Source organism: Argopecten irradians, chromosome 6 (genome assembly GCF_041381155.1).
Source record: "Argopecten irradians isolate NY chromosome 6, Ai_NY, whole genome shotgun sequence".
Lineage (NCBI taxonomy): Eukaryota > Metazoa > Mollusca > Bivalvia > Pectinida > Pectinidae > Argopecten > Argopecten irradians.
Window position 1 is genome coordinate 18,161,228 of NC_091139.1, and position 20,395 is coordinate 18,181,622.

The 20,395-nt window shown below is 33.7% G+C and overlaps 2 protein-coding genes across 4 annotated transcripts in view; one reads left to right on the forward strand and one right to left on the reverse strand.

Moving 5' to 3' along the window:
* Positions 1 to 5,161, forward strand: part of LOC138325213 (XK-related protein 8-like) — a 20,775-nt gene extending 15,614 nt beyond the window's left edge. The window contains exon 3 of the mRNA XM_069270706.1: positions 64 to 5,161. Coding sequence (XP_069126807.1) covers positions 64 to 743 — 680 coding nt within the window. The 3' untranslated portion in view covers positions 744 to 5,161. The remainder of the gene's footprint in view (positions 1 to 63) is intronic.
* Positions 5,162 to 13,219: 8,058 nt separating this feature from the next.
* LOC138325211 (serine/threonine-protein kinase par-1-like) overlaps positions 13,220 to 20,395 on the reverse strand; it is a 142,788-nt gene continuing 135,612 nt past the window's right edge. For 2 of the 3 annotated variants that reach the window (XM_069270701.1, XM_069270702.1), the window contains 3 exons: positions 19,483 to 19,792; positions 16,435 to 16,607; positions 13,220 to 14,835 (listed from right to left, as the gene is read on the reverse strand). In XM_069270701.1, the coding sequence (XP_069126802.1) occupies positions 14,716 to 14,835; positions 16,435 to 16,607; positions 19,483 to 19,792 (603 nt within the window). In that variant the 3' untranslated portion in view covers positions 13,220 to 14,715. Of the gene's footprint in view, positions 14,836 to 16,434; positions 16,608 to 19,482; positions 19,793 to 20,395 lie in introns of those variants that run through there. The other variant, XM_069270703.1, reaches the window with a different exon arrangement.

Sequence of the window (20,395 nt, forward strand, 5' to 3'; positions counted from 1 at the left end):
GAGACGTTCCAATGATGATTAAGAGACTTTGATTGATGATTGAGAGACGTTGATTTGTTACAGTGTATGTACGTCCGGTGGCCATGATGGGATCGTGGATTGGACTCTCTTGGTCTCTTGTCTCCTATCATAGAGCTCTGCGTGCCATGCATTCCCACGAGGGAACTAACAACAGTTACGTATTAAACATCTGGAAGAACATAGGTGGCGCTGTGGGTTACTTCCTGTGGCGTGCCTGTGAAGTCGGACCTCGTGTTGTTATCATTGCTTTGTTTGCATCACAACTTGGTTATCTAGTCCTGATTGCTGCAGGTGTTCATTGGGTTTGCATGAGCACTTGGCTATTTTTCCAGAAAACAGAATTCTATAAGAATCGTCGGGACGAGATTATATTTAATGTTGTGATAGGCTATGTGTTGATATTTTGTTTTGTGAATACGCGTGATGGCCATACGAGATTCCGAGTTCTGATTTACTATTTTGTGTTTTACGTCGAGAACTTTGCAATGCTGTTAGCCTGGTGCTACTTCACACCTAATAAGAGTGATTGGTTCTATTTTCTATCCATTTCTGTGGTGACGTCTGGCTTTGTGTGTCAGATCGTGTTCCAGATTTTCTACTATCTTTGCTGCCATCCAAAGAAAATTAAGATTTGTCTAAATCCGTGCCAGGATTTTATATTTTACCAATCTGTATGTCACACCTTAGATGAAGCAGACCGAGTACCTCCAACTTATCTCTAACAGTCAGTACAATGACATGGTTAAAATTAAAGTCCCACCTTCTGGTTGTACTGATCTTTGTTTCACTCCATCAGTACAAAAGCTAGTAGAATAAATGAAGGGAAGGGAACTTTGATAGATCTGGCTGCGATTTTTTGAAACAAAAGTGCAGATTTAAGTCAACACTTAAGTTTTTCACCTTATGTAACTTATGACAAACATTTGGACTTCAGTTTATTTTGAGAAATCGGGGCCAGAATGGTGTAAGTGATGTCATACTGTCTTACTTAAATATGGTGTGGAAAGATAGGACTAAATGTACTTAAATCACGTCATTTGACTATCAGAAAATTGATGTGGATTGTCATTGATACAGGGCATTCTTTATACTCAACACTTGAATTATTAACATTTTTTGAGTTCTCAAAAATCTCAGTATATTAACACAGTCATGCTTATTTTGAGGTAGAGTTGTATAAGTACATATTGTGCCTAAATCTCAGCGTTTATAAAATGGATTAATATTTTAACAAAGAGCGTGTAAAATAATTTTGTTGCTGTTGAAGTTGTTATGTATTAATAACTTGTTGTAAACTTTTATAATGTACAGTAATATATGATGATCCAGCATATTGATATTAAATTACATTGTATGTATGCACAATGTAAATATGTTTTTTTGTTTAAAATGTTTTCCTTCGAAATGTTTTGGCAGAAAGACACTTTTAAAGATAATAGGTAGACAGATGATACTACAACTTTTTTTCTGGCTTGTATAAAACTTATAACTTTTCATAAATGAAGTTTGCTTTCCCTAAAATAATTTCAGTAAGATTTGTTAAGCTCTGAATAGAAAGTTTTCTCAAAACAAAAATGAAGGTCAAATATTATTACCTCCTTATAAAACTAATGGCAAACATTTTTGACTTCAGTCCATTTTTGACATTGTTTGTTTTGAGAAATTTATACATATAGACATATAATTTAATTGTTTTGACAAATAGTTTTACTTTGGATTGTTTTGAGAAATAGGACCTTATGAATATTTATGATAAATGTTATGTTAATTAAAAACAGATGAATATTTATATTTTAAGTTTGTTTTGAGATATTGGGCTTCATGAATATTCATGTCTTCCCATGTTATGATTTTAGGGTAATTAGATATAAAGATAAAGGTACCTGTAATCTACCCCTGTACACCTGTTATGACTTTCTAATACTTACCTGTATACCTATATTGTATATTACACTGTGGTGTTCCTGTACCATGTTATCTATTGATTGTATTAGTTTCTCATCTATAACTGAATGTGTCATTATTTTAACCTGTATTCCTGAAATTTATTAACAATTTATTAATTAACAATTCTTATCCTTATTTTTAACTGTTCCTTTTCATTACGTGCATGTTTATCATAATTAATATTAATTTTACCTGTATTATTTTATACCTTCCACTACTTCTCCTATTGTAACCATATTTGTTTTTATGTTGCACTCTTAAACATGCATTTTCTCTCTAACTTTACTTTCAGTTTAACTTTTAATATGAACTACTTTTACCTGAATACTTGTATAGTCAACATCTATTTCTTTTAACACTAAAACCTCTTTATCTTAACTGGGCAGCAATGTTTCTGGGCATATTAATTGATGACTTTCACTTTGATGATTGAGGCAGAAAGAGATCATAACTTGCAGCAGTTTGGATTTAAAATGCTTTATACAGGCAAGTATTGCACAAGATAATTTTTTTATATTTTTTTTTTTTTTTTTTTTGCCAGTTCTTTTTTATTTTCATTAGATTGTTTTGATATGTTTGTTAACTTTTGAGAGATAAGTTTTAATTGTTCCATTCCAGATCTCGGCTTACACATCTGGTCATCAAGGAGGAGATTTGTAATAAAAATAGATTACCATTCCATTACAGTAAACCAAATTCTTTTGTGATTTTCCAATTTCAAAACAAGTATGGAAAATTAACATTTGTGAAGTTAAAACTGATTTAGAAATTCCTATCAATGTGCAATTGAATGCTATATTAAGATAAACTTTCGTGAATATACTTTAATCACGAAATTCGCGACAGTAAATTGCATGCAAAAGAAAATTGGTTTACAGTTTTCTGTTTATTACTGTTTTTTTACATCAAAATTGCCATTTATTTGTAAAAGTTTGAGATTTATTTTATCATTTTGAACATTGATTAAACAGAATATGTATATTTTTTTAGATGATTGTAGATGACCAATCTGTGAAACAAAGGATAAATAAAAGGTTGATTTTTAAATAAAAAAAAGATATTTATAATTCAGTATTAAACTGGGTTTGTACACCATACAGAGCTGAAGCTTGTTTTGTGCCATACACTAACTAGAGGATCATAACAGTGGGTGCGTCTTCCAATCAGGATGTTTATAATTATCAATTTGTAGCACACAGCCTGCGGTAGTAATTATTTGTATGTCAAATTTTGTACATTTATTTATTTGAGGATCATTTTTAACTTTTTGACCAACATTTTATCAAGTTTTGATATATACATTGTATGTATCAGTATGATTGTTTCATTTAATTTGTACTCTGCTCAGAAATGCTTTTTATACTATAGCAGTTAAAAAAACAAATAACCATGGTTATTCTTGTTCTGACAAAAATCAGCTCTACCAGGTGAGATATTTGAGCCATAGTTTTAAGATTTGTAAGCAAACCTGTATCTAAATTCCATAGTACATCTTAATTATGTTTTATTTTTAATCTCAAAATAATTTGTTTGAAACATGTCATAATTATTCATTTGTATAATATTCATGTAAGGGTTGTAGGGTAAACTGGGTAATACATTTATTGTGTAAATAATTTAAGGGAAAGTATTATATCTGGCTAAAATCAGATATTGTATGGCTTTGTTAACTACCATACTACGCCTGAAAAATCTGGTAATAATGGACAAGTTATATGGACAGATGATCTTAGTCAGCTTTCTAATTAGGTAGTAAATACTTATTAGTTAGAGGAATGATCATATTGATTTAAAGCATTTATGAAAAATTTATTTTGAAAAGACATCTCAGGGTTATTCTTATATGTGTTAGTTGGCTTTGCTACTTATTTCAACTGTTATATATATATACGTTGTAATGAAATAAAGAAATACAGAGGATTCGAGATCCAAAAACAATTCGGATAAAGTACGATTTATAATCAATTAGCGTGACCTTTCAGTTATTATGATAGCACAAAAATCACATTAAAAGATGACTATGTAACAGTCACTAGGTGGTGGGACTAATTGACTGTCAATTGTACTTTACCCACATTGTTTTGGTATCTCGAAACTGCCATATTCAACTCTAAAACATGCAAATATTAGGAAGTTGAAAAATGGATGTATGGTGATGAATTTCTGTGACTGTACATGTTAAGTGTTATTGTGTTCTTGTTGTTAAACAATTTTGATTGGATGATTTCTTGATTGGTGATCATGCTCACCCCTCAGGGTATTGTTCATCTGTTTCTTTTTACGGAAGTGTAGAAAAAAAGGATATACATAAATGGAGTCATTATTGTAAGAAAGGCTTTAATACCACAACATTGTACTGGTTGTTTTTGGAAATATTGGTATGCTTGTATAATGCTTGACATAATATACATGTACATGATTTAGCAGTTTTGCTTCAGAAATTTTGCACTAAATTTATATGTTCTTTCTGTCGTTAGTAATTCCATATTTGCATATTACATAGTTAATTGCCCCTGCGGGTAGGTATTGATTGTGACATCATGTGTTTATGGCCCACAATGTCATATTTTTCAGAGAAAACAATGTAAGTTTCACTCACAAAGCAATGCTGTCTCAATCAAAACATTCCTGCAAGGGAGATAACTCTGAAATATGAAATATACAAAGACGAAACATCAATTACTTCTAATTTGAGAGTTCATTACTGTATAGTTTTTACACTACAGCAATTTTTTAACTTGACCTTGTTAACATAAGGGATAAATAATCGAAATTTTTTATCAATATACTTTGGAAAATTCAATTGTTGCAGAATTAGGTTCTTTGGTTTGGTTTTTAGTGTTGAAAATCCCAAGTTATTTAATGTTTCATGACATAATTTTATCTGTTACTGTTTCTTTGACCATAAATTTGAAGTCATACATTTTGATGCTAAACAGCACCATTTTATATTGTTTTTAATCCTCAGCTCCGCTATATCAGTTTATTTGTGATAGGCTAGTCAATTTGTATTTTTATATTTTTTATAGAACGATGCAATTATTATTTATATAAGAATTAGTTTGTGTCTCATTATCGTGTTGTAACGGAGGTGTATTTAATACAGAAAGGTCAGCCATCTTGTTTATCAGTGTAAACATCTATATGTCAAAATACCTAATGATATAATGATAAATATTTAACTACATATGAACCAGTGTTTCATTTATTTCTTCGCCAAATTTGTAAAACATTGATGTATAATGAGTATACATTCTCATTGTCTTTGAGATCCTTCTCCGTCTCCGGTAAAAACTACACATTGCTTTTATTAGCCCACCATCATCAGATAGTGGGTTATACAAATCAACTTTTGTCCACTGTGTCATCCGTCTGTCCTTCTGTCCGTTTACAATTCTTGTTACCGCTATTTCTCTGAAAGTACAGAGGGGATCTATCTCAAATTTCATATATAGGTTCCCATAGAGTCCTAGTTGTGCATATTGCATTTTAGGACGATCCGTCAACAAGTTGGCCGCCATCTTGGATTTTGGTATTTGAAGTTTGTTACCGCTATAATTCTCAAAAAGTACCAATGGGATTTTTTGAAATTTCATATATAGGTTTCCCTAGGGCCCTAGTTGTGCACATCGCATTGGGACTGATCGATCAACAAGATGGCCGAAATGCCATCATCTTGAATGTTGATAATTAAAGATTTTTACTGCTATATCTGAAAAAGGATAGATGGGATTTTTCTCAAATTTCATGTTCAGATTCCCTAAGGGACATACTTGGGTAGCGATCAGTCAACATGATGGTTGACTGGCCGCCATCTTGTATTTTGATAGTCAAATTCTTAAAAGTAGAGAAAAGATCTCTCTTTCAATTGTCAGACATGATAGTTGAAGTTTGAAAAGCAAAGAAAAGATTCCTCTTTCAATTGTCAGTCATAGATCATTCTTTGGTGGGCAACAAGATCCCTCTGGGATCTCTTTGTTATTTGCACCTTGGTACTTAGACTACAATACTTTTACCATGAATATTGTACACAAACTTCTTTTTGTGTGCGATTTAATTTCGCATATTTCGTAAGCGAATAGAATTCACGAAAAAGAATTGCAACAAAATATTTCAACTACAAGTACATTAGTTTTAAAAACTGTAAATTGCGAAATTAATTCTCCATGAAGAACTCATTAGACAAGAAAATGCAAAATTAAGTTGTTGCGAAAATAAGTTGGTTTAACAGAATTTCAAATGCTAATATGTGATACTAAGATTTTAAATCTGAAAGTTTGTATTAACCCTAGATGTTACATGTAATTATAATTGGATGATCTAGGAAACCAAATCCAAGATTTGCATTGGTAAGACAAATGATCATGATCAGTCATTCAAACTATCATCAGGTTCTGACGATGTCCAAATCTAGGACGCACACATAAATGGTAAAATCTCGGATTATCTCCACACACAAAAATTGACGATATACAAACAAACACATGATAATTTTTCTATAACTTTTAATTTTAAATAAGGGCAAATAAAAGTTTGTTTTAAAAGTGACACTTTGTGTTAGAAGTTACTTCCTTTGAGCTTCGGTGATCTAATCCATAGCAGGTCACCTGTTAAAAACTAAAATCACAGATCTGATGGTCTATCCAAACATGTGAACTAACATTTTAACAAATAGATTTTGACAATGTTTATGACATGGTAATATTGAGGCAGACCTCTATCAATATATTAATAAATACGTTTTTTTTACCATTAAAATTTTAATAGTATCTGATGTTTACCATTAATTCTGTAAGTTTTAATGTACACCATTTAACTGTACAGTAATCATAGGTAACACTTGTAATACATACTATTAATTTTGATGGTATTCTTTCAAGCCTAACATCTGACACTGGTAGTTACCGTTAAACCTGAAAATAGTAATTGAAGCCACAATTTATTTTTTTATCAATTTTGATGATATCCATTAATTCTGCAAATATCATTAGTTACCATTTGCTCTATTGTATCCAAATACCAACTAATACCCATAAATTTAACAGTAATTATCTCAGGTTACCATTATTTCATTTGTATCCAAGGTACATGTAATCATTATCATCACTAATCTTAATGGTACCCATGAAAACAAATGCAATAACAGTATTCTACAAAACTATTAAATAAGTGGTATTTGAGGTAACCATTTTTTTTATTTTTTTTTATTTGACATTTTGATGGTATTGTAGTCAGCCAATAATATATCTTTGATGGTACCCTGCGTATAACATTGACTCTTTTCAGTATTCTAGATACTCTTTATAATATCATAACATAATTCACATTTAACTTCAATTTGACTGATTACCTGTATAAAAAATGTTGACCCTGATAAACGAGATCAAATGTAACACTTGTATCTCTCTACACAATTTCTAACAGCTTAATATTAACGGTTTGTGAGCAAAGGGAGACAACTTTGACACAAACTGTGTTATATGATGGGTGCTACAAGTACTGTTATCACAATATAGCTTAATACACAAGAAACTCACTGTAAAAACATTGTAAAAAGGCAAGTAAATAACAAAACAAGCTCACCAAATCACATGTTTATATAGGTAACGATGATGAAACACCGAAAAAACGGCATGCATAAAATGTGCACAGAAGTAAACTCTAGAAATGATCGTGACTGTACACCAGGAACAGTGACAGAGACGTGGCTCCGTCTACACAGGTTAATAGGGATATATCATAGATGCTGGACACAAATTATAACTATGTATAGATGTCTGTACACGAGTAGTTTGGTATATAAGGGATTTAACACTGGTGTGAAGGGGAAATGGGACACAATCTTGCGCAGCTTAATTTGCACTGCTTTGTTTATATAGGGGAACACTATAGTAATATTCTGTTTGTTGTAGAATATGTACAGTTGTATACGAAAAACATCGTGATGATTTGTGGTAAATCATTGAGGCGGAAAATTTATTTATAAACAAATTGTAGATGTTTTTAAACCTACAGAACACAATTTTTACACTAAAAGAAAAGATTTTTTTATTCTTTTTGAGTATTCCCAGTATTCAGGAACTACTTAAAAAAATGTATTTCAGTATAAAATTCTGTCATGAAGATACAATCATATCAAGGGAGATAACTAGTTGTAAGGAAGATAAATATTGGGCACCTTCTGTCACAACACTTTTGTGTTTATAAATCTGATACACTGTAACACATGTTACATAACATCATGATTAAACAAAAGTTTATCAAATTATTCAACATAAGTTGTGACTAGTAATTAACGTTCTTTGACAATCACAAAGGGAAGATAACTCTAAAAAAGATGAGTGCTTCATATTATGTATTGTACAGGAAGAAAAGGGAAATAAGCATTTTTTAGAAAAATAAGTAAGGTATAGAAAAATGTACACAGTATGCAGTAGAAATAAATGCATGGTGAGTGGACATACTATCGTGTGAGGGTACACTATGTTTCTAACGATGGGACGGGTATTACGTCAGGGCGTTCACCTGACGTTGCGACATGTAGAAAACTATCTATAAAACATCAGAGATCTTCTGGCTGGACTTCAATCTCAACTTCATTAAAATTTGTTTTTATCCAGAAAATTTAAACACCTCTTTATGAAAATCAAGAAATATTTTTTTTTATTTCATTTCATATAGATATTTTAAAAAATATTCTTCTTTATCCATCCAATTCCTTGATGATTATCACTACACAAAAAAAAACCCAGAAAAGTGCCAAGCAACTGAAATGTTCTAAAGGCATTGTAGCCTTGTGAAACCTGTTCAATAAATTGTGTATGTAAGGTCACATGATCTGTATAAACTTTCCAGATAGTTGTAATAAGGACGATGTTGCAGTAACCAAACTTACGCAGGTTACTGAGATTTCATCAGGTCCGTTAAAGACAGGTGTCAGTATTTACAGACATTTACTATAGACTGATTTGTCCTTTCTAGACAGGTTTCACTGAACAATAATGCAATACGTGATTTCTTAATTAGTATATAAAAAAAAATGTAAAGTCTGCCAACATTTATCGTACCTACAAATGTACGATAATCTAAATGATATTTAAACAATTGATCCTAGGTGCATGACACTCCATGGTAAATGTGCATCGTGTTAAGGAGTAACTAGGGACATTAAATTGCATATTTGGAAGGTAGTCTCACATCTTCTCAACAGTCACAGCAAAAACACATCAAACAAAAACTAAAATGGCTGTGCCCAGGACATCGTATCAAATCTATCCTCTGTGTAAAGTTCAACCTTGTTTATCTGGAAGCCTTATTTCATTAAGGGTATATGCTACCTAACAAAAAACATTATTTCAGAGTTATCTTTTCATTCTTTACAAGTACTTCTGTAAGAATTGAGGGGACATTGTGATTTTATTAGAATTTTCCATTACTGGTGTGTCATCAGTTGTTTATGATTTTTATTGCTGATTTCTTCATTTGGATAAGACAAAAAAAAAATTCTTCTTAATGGAGATGACAATGGCTAAGCTTGCAAGGGACCGCCACTTTCAAAGGGAAGGTAGCATTTAACAACCTTAATGAAGTTGGATTCTGATACATGTAACACATATCTTAACAGTCAAACCTTGTTGCCATTCTATCAGCATGTGTAGTGATAGATCCAAATATACATGTATATAAATACTGGTATCCATAATACAAATGTATATTCCAGATTAAAAACAAGTTACATATACATATTGACAGACTGTTAACTTTTCAGCTTTTCAGCAAAGTCTTTGAATTGTTCACAACAATAAAGTTTGACTGTGCTTTAGGTCTAATAGAGTTACTTCCCTTTAATTCACGTCAGTATTGACAGAGTGAAACAAAGGGAAGTAACCCTAATATATCAGAATGGTGTTGTATTCCTGATTAACAAGGCTTTACTTCAAAACTCACTTAAAATTCCCTCTACTCTCCTATATCTTACACAACTATACACAAACTTAACACAATCGTTACTGTCTATATATATATATACTCAGCCACGTCTTTCAAATTTTGTAACTTTTCCTCTTAATATGAAATCATAGGTACATATTCTTTTTACTACAAATTTCTTAAATGCACAAAACTAAAAAAAAATGAGATTATCTACTTAAATGTACAAAAGACTTATGATATAAAGTAAAGTTTTTCAAATGTAGCTTAATTACAGGCCCCTAAAATTAAATTTTATGTACATCTTTTGTTCAATTTAACTATGCATCTGTCACTGTACACCTAACAGTCACTGCTGTTATAATTTTAAAAGCAAAAATTGACAGGATGTTTTCACTGATTCAGTTGTAACTAGACCAAATTAATAGTCAAAACCACTCATATTTGATCTCTGTGTCATTGATAAATCACAAATTGAAGTCACAACATTTTGACCAATGTCTAATGTTCTACTCTTAGACCACTGTTATTGATAAAACAATACTGTAAGTGTCTGCTTTTGAATCCTGTGCCAGAAATAGGTATCATAACTTAGTAGTGTTGGTTATGGTATTTATCTACTCTTGTAAGTTACTCTGAAGAAGTTTACAATTTTGAAAAAAAAAAAATTGTCTTGGTTATGATACATAATACCAAGTAAGTAAAAAACACACAAAAAAAAAACAAAAAAAAAAATGCCTCCCTCCAACTAGCAGGTAAAAACTAATTTTCGTAGGATATCTCACATATATTCAATAACATTATTATTATTTTTTTTTTTTTCAAATATATATACCCTGACACGAAATACATATAAATATTGTAATAATTATTCTGATTGCCTTAAGGAAAATATAAACAAATAAACAAACAGAAAGAAAGAAAAATAGCGTGAAAGAGATATTTTAATTGATTGAAAATAAAGAATGAAAGGAGAATGATATGTGAAAGCCCTCCTGCGAGAGGACAAGATTTGTAGAAAAATTGTCTTCATTTTTGAAAATAAAATATATTGTTAAAAAAAAACCCAAAAAAAACCACCTGGATTGGAATATTAATTCACTCTAAATTCACTGGTCAGATACTTCACTTCTGGGTAGAATTTGCAGTTGACATGTATATTATAATTTGAACCCAATGACCACAAATTTCTATAGTATAAATAACTCATTTTATATGTCATATGGCCTTCTATCAAATATCTTTTTAATTACTTTATTTTTTGTTCTGTTTCAAACTTCAATCTCTAGTAATAATGATTTTTGTTCCATCTTTTTATGTAGATTTTCATCCTACCGCTATATATGTCACTCGTAGGCAGTGTAGATAAGGGAAAATATCATGGTACAGATTAACTTCATTACCTTTGTAGCATAAATTTGACACTATTTAAATTGATAATTATAGATAAACTTAACAGTATACAATTAAAATGAGTTTTGCAAAATGAATAAAAAAAAATCTAAATATAAAATTAATCTACACTGCAGTCTTAATGCATATCAAAATACAATGTTTAAGATATATAAACACCTGGTCTTAATGGGACACACCTACTCAACAACCATTTATGTAAGGGCACAGACCTTCAGGCCTACTTTAACAGCTTATATATATATATTTATATATATTTACTCAACTTTCATTCCTGGAAGAATTTGTAATACTAATTAGCAAATAACAACATTGCAATCTGTGTCGCCATGGTAACGACATTCATCCTGTAACAATGATATAAAATCATACCATTCCAGTGTTAGTTAAAAGGTCAAGGTCGGTTTCCATGGAGAGGACAGACAGAGGTCACTGAAGTAATAACAGTTTGTAACATGGTAACTATGGTATCTATATATGGTAACTTTATGGTAACTATGGAATGGTATGCAGTATAGAAATAAAGTTTACAATTCTGTACATAAACCATACATCTAACACATATTTGTGATGGCCCCACCTCTTTTTGATTTGTAATATATTCAATACTATACACATTTATATAGGTTCATCAGTCTCTATAAATACATGCCACTTAGATACAGGTTTCATTACTTAGCAACAATGAGCATAGTTTCCAAATGAAAAGACATAAATAGCAAAAATGTTGGTTTGAAAACTGTTGCATTTCTTAAAAGGGAGATAACTGGGTTTTAAACATACAGTATAATTATTGTGTCAGTGGTATTAAAGGGGAGATAACTTAAGAACAATGACCAGGGGCCACAACTCTGGTCAGCACTGCTGTATGAATAGGCAATGTTCTGTTGGGTAGCTAAGTAGAAACCTATTCAATGCATTGAAGGAGAAAAGTCAGAAGTGAAGACACATCATGGTCACCAACGATTTACTAAGGAGACTGGGTTATCACTAAGGAGATAAGGAGACTTGGTTACTACTAAGGAGACTGGGTTATCACTAAGGAGATAAGGAGACTTGGTTACTACTAAGGACACTGGGTATTTACTAAGGGGACTGGGTTATCACTAAGGTGACTGAGTTATCACTAAGGAGACTGGGTTATCACTAAGGGGACTGGGTTATCACTGAGGTGACTGAATTACTACTAAGGAGACTGGGTTATCACTAAGGAGACTGGGTTATCACTAAGGGGACTGGGTTATCACTGAGGTGACTGAATTACTACTATGGAGACTGGGTTATCACTAAGGAGATAAGGAGACTTGGTTACAACTAAGGACACTGGGTATTTACTAAGGGGACTGGGTTATCACTAAGGTGACTGAATTACTACTAAGGAGACGGGGTTATCACTTAGGAGATAAGGAGACTGGGTCACAACTAAGGACACTGGGAATTTGTTAAGTGGACTGGGTTATCACTAAGGTAACTGAGTTATCACTAAGGTGACTGGGTAATCACTAAGGTGAATGAATTACTACTAAGGACACTGGGTTATCACTAAGATGACTGGGTTATCACAAAGGTGACTGAATTACTACTAAGGAGACTGGGTTATCACTAAGGAGACTGGGTTATCACTATGGTGGCTGGGTTATCACTAAGGTGACTGGGTTATCACTAAGGTGACTGAATTACTACTAAGGAGACTGGGTCATCGTGACTGGGTTATCACTAAGTTGACTGAATTACTACTTCAGAGACTGGATTATCACTAAGGTGACTGAATTACTACTAAGGAGACTGGGTTATCGTGACTGGGTTATCACTAAGGTGACTGAATTACTACTAAAGAGACTGGGTTATCACTAAGGTGACTGAATCACTACTTAGCAGACTGGGTTATCATTATGGTGACTACACTGAATTACTACTAAAGAGACTGGGTTATCACTAAGGTGACTGAATTACTACTAAAGAGACTGGGTTATCACTAAGGTGACTGAATCACTACTTAGCAGACTGGGTTATCATTATGGTGACTACAGTTTAACTAGGGCGGAGGGGCCTCGGTGGCTAAGTAGTGGTTTTTTCTTTAGCGTCCGGCTTCCATCCACCAACAAACCTGGCACGTCCTTACATGACCCTGGCTGTTAATAGGACTTTGAACTAATATAACCCATTGGGATGACTCACTATAACCCACTTGGATGACTTACTATAAACTACTGGGTTATTACTAAGGTGACAGGGTTATCGCTATGGAGATTGATCTATCTCTATGGAGAATGGATAATCACTAAGTTGATTGGGTAATCACTATCACCAGAGTTATTCGGTAATCATTTTATTAAATAGTAAATACTGGCATATCTGATTACTATAGAGACTGGATTATTACAAAGGTAGGTTGGACATCACTTTTACAAATGATCAATATGATGGCTTGGTTATGATAATAGTGACTGGGTTACCACTATAGGGAGTGGATTTCTACCAAAGTGACTGGGTTATTACTTGGATGATTGTGTGATATCTGTTTGACAACATGGATATCATTTTGTTGACCCACCGTGGATCACTTTGTTACAAATTAATTTTAGCAACTCCTAATTTAGCCGACAACAACTTCCTAATCATCAGCGTAGACAAGGAGTATGTGGCCCCTGATTCTGAGACTACATGCACTGGCAAGATACAGGCATCTACAGGTCAAAACAAACAAACAATGCATAACTAGGCCAGGGGAAAATTACAGGAATAAATTAAATCTCAATCTTAAATAATCACAGACAAGAAATATGTGGAATAATTGAAAAATATTCCATGTACAATGAGCAATAATGATTATATAAATGGGTTTTTAACGAACATGGACCATTTTCAAATCTTCATAAAATCTCCACCATTCAATTATACAACCTCAATTGAACTATCAAAATGGGAATCTATACAGTAATGAAAGAACGATGAATCAAAATAACAAGGTCAAGGACATAGAATGTCAAGGTCAATCAATATTTATCGCTGCATATGTCTGTATTAACTCTAACACCACCAGTTTCCATAGTAATGCCTTCATGTGGCTGACAACATTGTGGCCTTGTATATCTCAAGGTTTGCCACACACTATATTTTTCTACCAAAAATTGCATTGGAAATATGAAATATAACTGACCAATCAACAATATTGTTATATATAACGGTTAGGGTAACTCACCAATCAACAACAGTGTTACATAATATATTTTGGTTCAACCACCACAAAGTCTGTGCCGGCAGACTTAGAGAGTTTCAGAGGATTCACCGACTGGTCAGTAGAAAGTCCAACAGACTGACCAGTCAACAAAGAACATTTTTGTTATCTGGTCAGTCACCTCTTACGTCCAGTACTGACCAGTCAGTGACCGCGAGCCATCTCCGTCACGTATGAGCATACTTGTAAGCTGAGTAATTTTTGGCATCTTGGACACTTTTTATTGCCATAGTGGTTTTGATAGCAACATCGACACTCTGCTCGAACCGAAATGTGCACTCACTTCCCTGAAAAATAAAACGAAAATGCATTTAAATGTTTAACTCTAAGTGAATCAATATATTTCCTTCTTAGCTTTAGAGAAAATATTCTTGAGGCAAAAAAAGAAAAATCATACCGGTAATTACTTCTCCAGATACAAATGTATTCATCAAAGGAAATTAGTGATTGATAATTATTACACTGAGACCCAATATGACATGTTTAAAGGCCCACTGCCTTTCCGAAATAGCTTTTAATTTTTTTTAAATGGGAATGTAAAATAAAATTCCTATTTTTGTAGTTTGAGAAGATACATAGCTTATAGTTAATACTATGGTTATTATCACCTTCTGAATAATGCAATTAAAATAAATTAAATGTTTATTTTTATAATGTGTCGTCATCCTAATTACCATGCGTAAGTTGCTGATATAGAAGATTACGCAGGAATCTTGCATTTGTTTGGTGTTGTAACCTCATCTCAGGCCACTAATGTAAATTTAGTTTTGTTATTATTGGTTTTTTTTTCTTTTTTTTTCAGGAAGGCAGTCGGCCTTTAATATCCCATAGAATCTGTAGACTAACTCACGGCCCTATACAATTTTACTTTCAGACTATATGTATATCATAGAAACAGTACCAATCAGGAGTTAGGACCTATCTCCTATACACAAAAACAAATCAAATGTAAAGCATCAACACAATTATATGACTAGCCAAATGTGTAGAAGGATCAAGGGTTAGAGTTACCTCCCTTCCATAAACTTAAAATTGTCTCCATTTTTTAAATAAAAACATGTATGGATTTTAGTTAAACGTTGATGAAAATTTTCCTTAAGATACACAAGACAACTGTCGATGAACACTTGTAGACACAATTACTTTAAAAAATATTCCTCAGTATTCTAAGATAAATAAAAGTATTTAGAAGCTAAAACGCACACTTGCAGCATCACTGTACATAACATTATATTTACAGCAAAACAGTAGGTTACCAGATATCTCGGCACATAGACACTTACCCATAAAAAAAGATGGGACAAGGGGGGCAGGGGGCCACGGGAGAGAGAAACAGGAGGGATGGGGCTACATGGGATATAGGGACAAGGGATAGGGAAGAAAAGTGACAGGGGACATGGGAAGGGACAGAGATAGAAAGGAAAAGGGGACTATGTTTGATAAGAGACACAGGTATAAGGAGACACAGGAAAGTGGGTACAGGAAAAAAGAGGAATAAGAATTAGAGACGGACAGGAAATAGAACAGATATGGACAGGGGCAGGGACAGATTGGTGGAATCAGGAGAGGACATCTGGAAGACAAAGTATTGAAAAATAGAGATATTTAGAAGTTGTTTAGAGGGGAGAATTTGGATGGAGGGGTGACTTTGTGGGTTGTGCTTTGATATTTTTATTATTAAAGAATTGATCATTTTTGTGTCAATAACATAATTTTGAATATAAGAAATTGGTTTTGTGTTTAATATCAATCATCAGCAATCAAAATCTTTCCACATGGCTTTGATACTGATACACCGTTTCTAAACATGTCCTCTGATCATCATCCTTTGGGGCATGCTGGGTAAATTCATCATCCTAGTTACTATAGCATCCATTAAAACCTACCCCGTCCTCAGACAGCTGGTCATCGGAGAAACACTCGCGACAGCCTCGCCAGCTCAGCAGGCAGGACTTGGCCTGGGGCGACTCCGATGTGATCACCGTGAAGTCGAACACTTTAGTGGTGCTGGGGGTGGGGGTGTGCCCTGGTACGGGGGATGAACGCACTTCTAATGCATCTGTAACAAGAGGGGGCGGTGCTAAGCTCTACTCACTCACAGGTCAAAGGTCAGCTGGTGCTCTAGGGTCAAGGTTGTACAGGGGTTATAAAGGGATTGAGGCTGGGTCTACACTATAGGACAGTTTATAGTCTGTTTCATAAACACATTCCTAAGGTAGGGAGTCTATGTATACCAACACAGATTCATTGTGAAAGCTTAAGACATGAGATGGGAAGAAAAAATTGAAGAAAGGGAGTTTTGAGAGCTCTGCACTTGGGACATTTACGCAAATAGTGGAAAATGTTTGAGGAAAGGCTACTGAATTTGAAAAATAAGACATCTCAGAAGAAATTTCCATTAAATCTCTCAGAAGTAGTGGTAACATATTCATTTTTATGATATCAACTATACCAAGATGGCTGCCTGTCGGGAAGTTGTTTTTTATATCGATCAAAAGTGAAATATCCAAAATTAGTGACAAATTAGAACCTGGATGAATTTATTTTCGGAAAAAAATATTTGGTATTTTCTGAGGAATATTTTGTAAGTTATGGAAAGAGTCTGAGGGAGCGATTTTATGAAAGTTTGAGTCATATTTGAAAGGAGCAAGATTTTTATGTTGTTGAGTGTATGTCGTAATTGAAATGCAGAATATCTGTGATGTAGAAAATGAATGTGGAACACCTTCAGATTCAGATATGATATATTTATACAGCGGGTTTATATAACAGGGGTGGAGTAAAAGTGAGAGATACGTGGGATAGTTATGGCGTGAAGAATTAAAGTGGGAGAGGAGACATGGGATGTTTATGGAGTGGGGAGTGAAAGTGGGAGAGGAGATATGGGATGTTTTTGGAGTGGTGAGTGAAAGTGGGAGAGGAGATGTGGGATGTTTATGGCGTGAAGAATTAAAGTGGGAGAGGAGACATGGGATGGTTATGGCGTGAAAAATTAAAGTGGGAGAGGAGACATGGGATGGTTATGGCGTGAAGAATTAAAGTGGGAGAGGAGATATGGGATGTTTATGGAGTGGGGAGTGAAAGTGGGAGAGGAGACATGGAATGTTTATGGAGTGGGTAGTGAAAGTTGGAGATGGGATGTGGGATGTTTATGGAGTGGGGAGTGAAATTGGGAGAGGAGATGTGGGATGTTTATGGAGTGGGGAGTGAAAGTGGGAGAGGAGATATGGGATGTTTATGGAGTGGGGAGTGAAAGTGGGAGAGGAGATGTGGGATGTTTATGGAGTGGGTAGTGAAAGTGGGAGAGGTATGTGGGATGTTTATATAGCAAAAGAATGAAAGAGTGTGATGAAATGTGGAATGTTTACATAGACATGTAAATGAAAGAGGTTAAAGGGGATGTGGGATTTTTATAACGTGGGGATTTAAAGTGGTAAGGGGATTAAGAATAAATTTAAAACAAGGAGTAAAAGAAGTAGAGGGACTAGGGATGTAAACAGATAGTGGAAAATAAAAGTGGAAGAGAGAGTGTTGGATATATATGATAAGGAGCATGAGTAAGGAACCCTGTATATGAACATGAACGTAAAGTTCCTGATATGAATATGAATGTGGAGTTCCTGACATGAACATGAATGTGGATTTCCTGATATGAATATGAATGTGAAGTTCCTGATATGAATATGAATGTGGAGTTCCTGACATGAACATGAATGTGGAGTTCCTGACATGAATATGAATGTGGATTTCCTGATATGAACATGAATGTGGAGTTCCTGATATGAATATGAATGTGGATTTCCTGATATGAACATGAATGTGGATTTCCTGATATGAATATGAATGTGAAGTTCCTGATATGAATATGAATGTGGAGTTCCTGACATGAATATGAATGTGGAGTTCCTGACATGAATATGAATGTGGATTTCCTGATATGAACATGAATGTGGAGTTCCTGATATGAATATGAATGTGGATTTCCTGATATGAACATGAATGTGGAGTTTCTAATATGAACATAACGTGGATTACCTGATATGGGATATATCAGTATCAGTGGAGAGGAATGTGTAAGGCATGAGGAGGGTTGATATGTCATGTACTTCATATTTATAAAAGCTCAGCATAAAACAAGTATAAAATTCACAGGTAGCACCAGCGTGACCTCTAACCTTTCAATGGCAAAGCCACAAGAAACAAAAATAAACAGGCAACTTAGTGTGAAAGCAACAAATATGATAAAAATATAGTTTGTGTATCACCTTCACATAAAAAATAAACAGATCATGTTCACTACCAAACCAGAGAAGGTTACTCAGTAAAAACTCTCCTGTAGTGAGCTTTAAGTTCACTCCAGATTATGAAGACAATAGAGTTTGAGTGAGCATGGTCTGCTTATTGTTCGGTGTACTTTATAACTGGATGACCACCACGACATGTACTTACATCATCCTTGAAAAGTAAAGCCTTCAATTAAAATTACATCATCCATGTTATACATGTACATTGTCATAGTAACTTGTCTGTACTAAAGATCATCATAGTAACTTGTCTATACTAGAGATCGTCATTGTAACTTGTCTATACATGAAGCTTTCAAAAATGAACAGTCATTATAAATTGTATTTTCCAAAAGCATCAAAAATTTTGGGAATCTGGAAAACATCATGAAGATGAAATATTCTTACCAGGAATTCCCAAATATGGCCTGAAACTAAGATTTTCTCTCGATTGTTTACATTGTGGTAACTATATAATTTTTCTTGTCATGTACAAGGAAAATATCACTTTATATGGGAACAAGTCATATAATTATTATAGATCACACAACCATTATCAAGGAGACATGTCATATGAATGTTTTTGTGGAAACAGGTCACATAACTGTCACCATGGAGACAGGTCACATGGTCACCAAAATGGCTACTCACCTGAAAATGTTGGAAGAGGAGAGGAGCTGAACTGAGTTTCCATGTCTCCGCTGTGCTCCTCCTGGGCGGTGAGGAGAGGTTTGCTGTACGAGGTGCGAGTGTGGCCGTTGCGCGTGTTGGTTGTCGATGAGTTGGACGAGTGGTAGTTAGAGTTAATCGAGTCATTGTTGTTATGGCTACCAGCTCTGTAACCTTGACCTTGCCTTTTTTTTCTTAAAAAATGGACAAAACCATGTTTCCAAGGTGAGCATTTTATAGAGACTTTTTTGTTTTCTGAGTTGTTAGCTTTTGATGTCTTGTCATGAGAATTCTGAAACAAAGAATAAAGGTTTATTAGCTTAGACGAAATAATAGAAAACTTGAAAGGATCTCGTTTTTTATACATTAACCTTTAGACAAAAGTGTTCATTTATCCCACAGTTTACAGTTTTTTCTTTCTTTTTTATTTAAGGTTTTTTGCGAAGAAGACTTTTGACAGACAGCTGCATCATAATGCTTAACCATTATGTAAATTGTTGTTAATGTCAACAATCTTGACACAAATGTAATGGACTGTGATAATGGCATGAAAAAACACTTTTGAGCATCAGTGATATATGTGTGATACCTTTCTATTATATATGGGAAAATAGTATTCATGGGTCAGTCAAGTATACAGGGATACATTAAACATTGTGATCAAAGATTTTGGCTTGTCAGCACGCTGCAAGCCTAATGCTGATAAAACCAAATATACATATATGTGAATGCAATTCTGGACATAAAATCTCAACCATATTTTTCCACTTGCAATGTACTCCTTACATAAACATGGAAAAGTAATAACAGTTTCCACATATGTAATAAACAACAACAGGTTTACACAACTACAAGTAAACATGAATCTTGAACTTTGACCTTTTTGAAAGGTGAT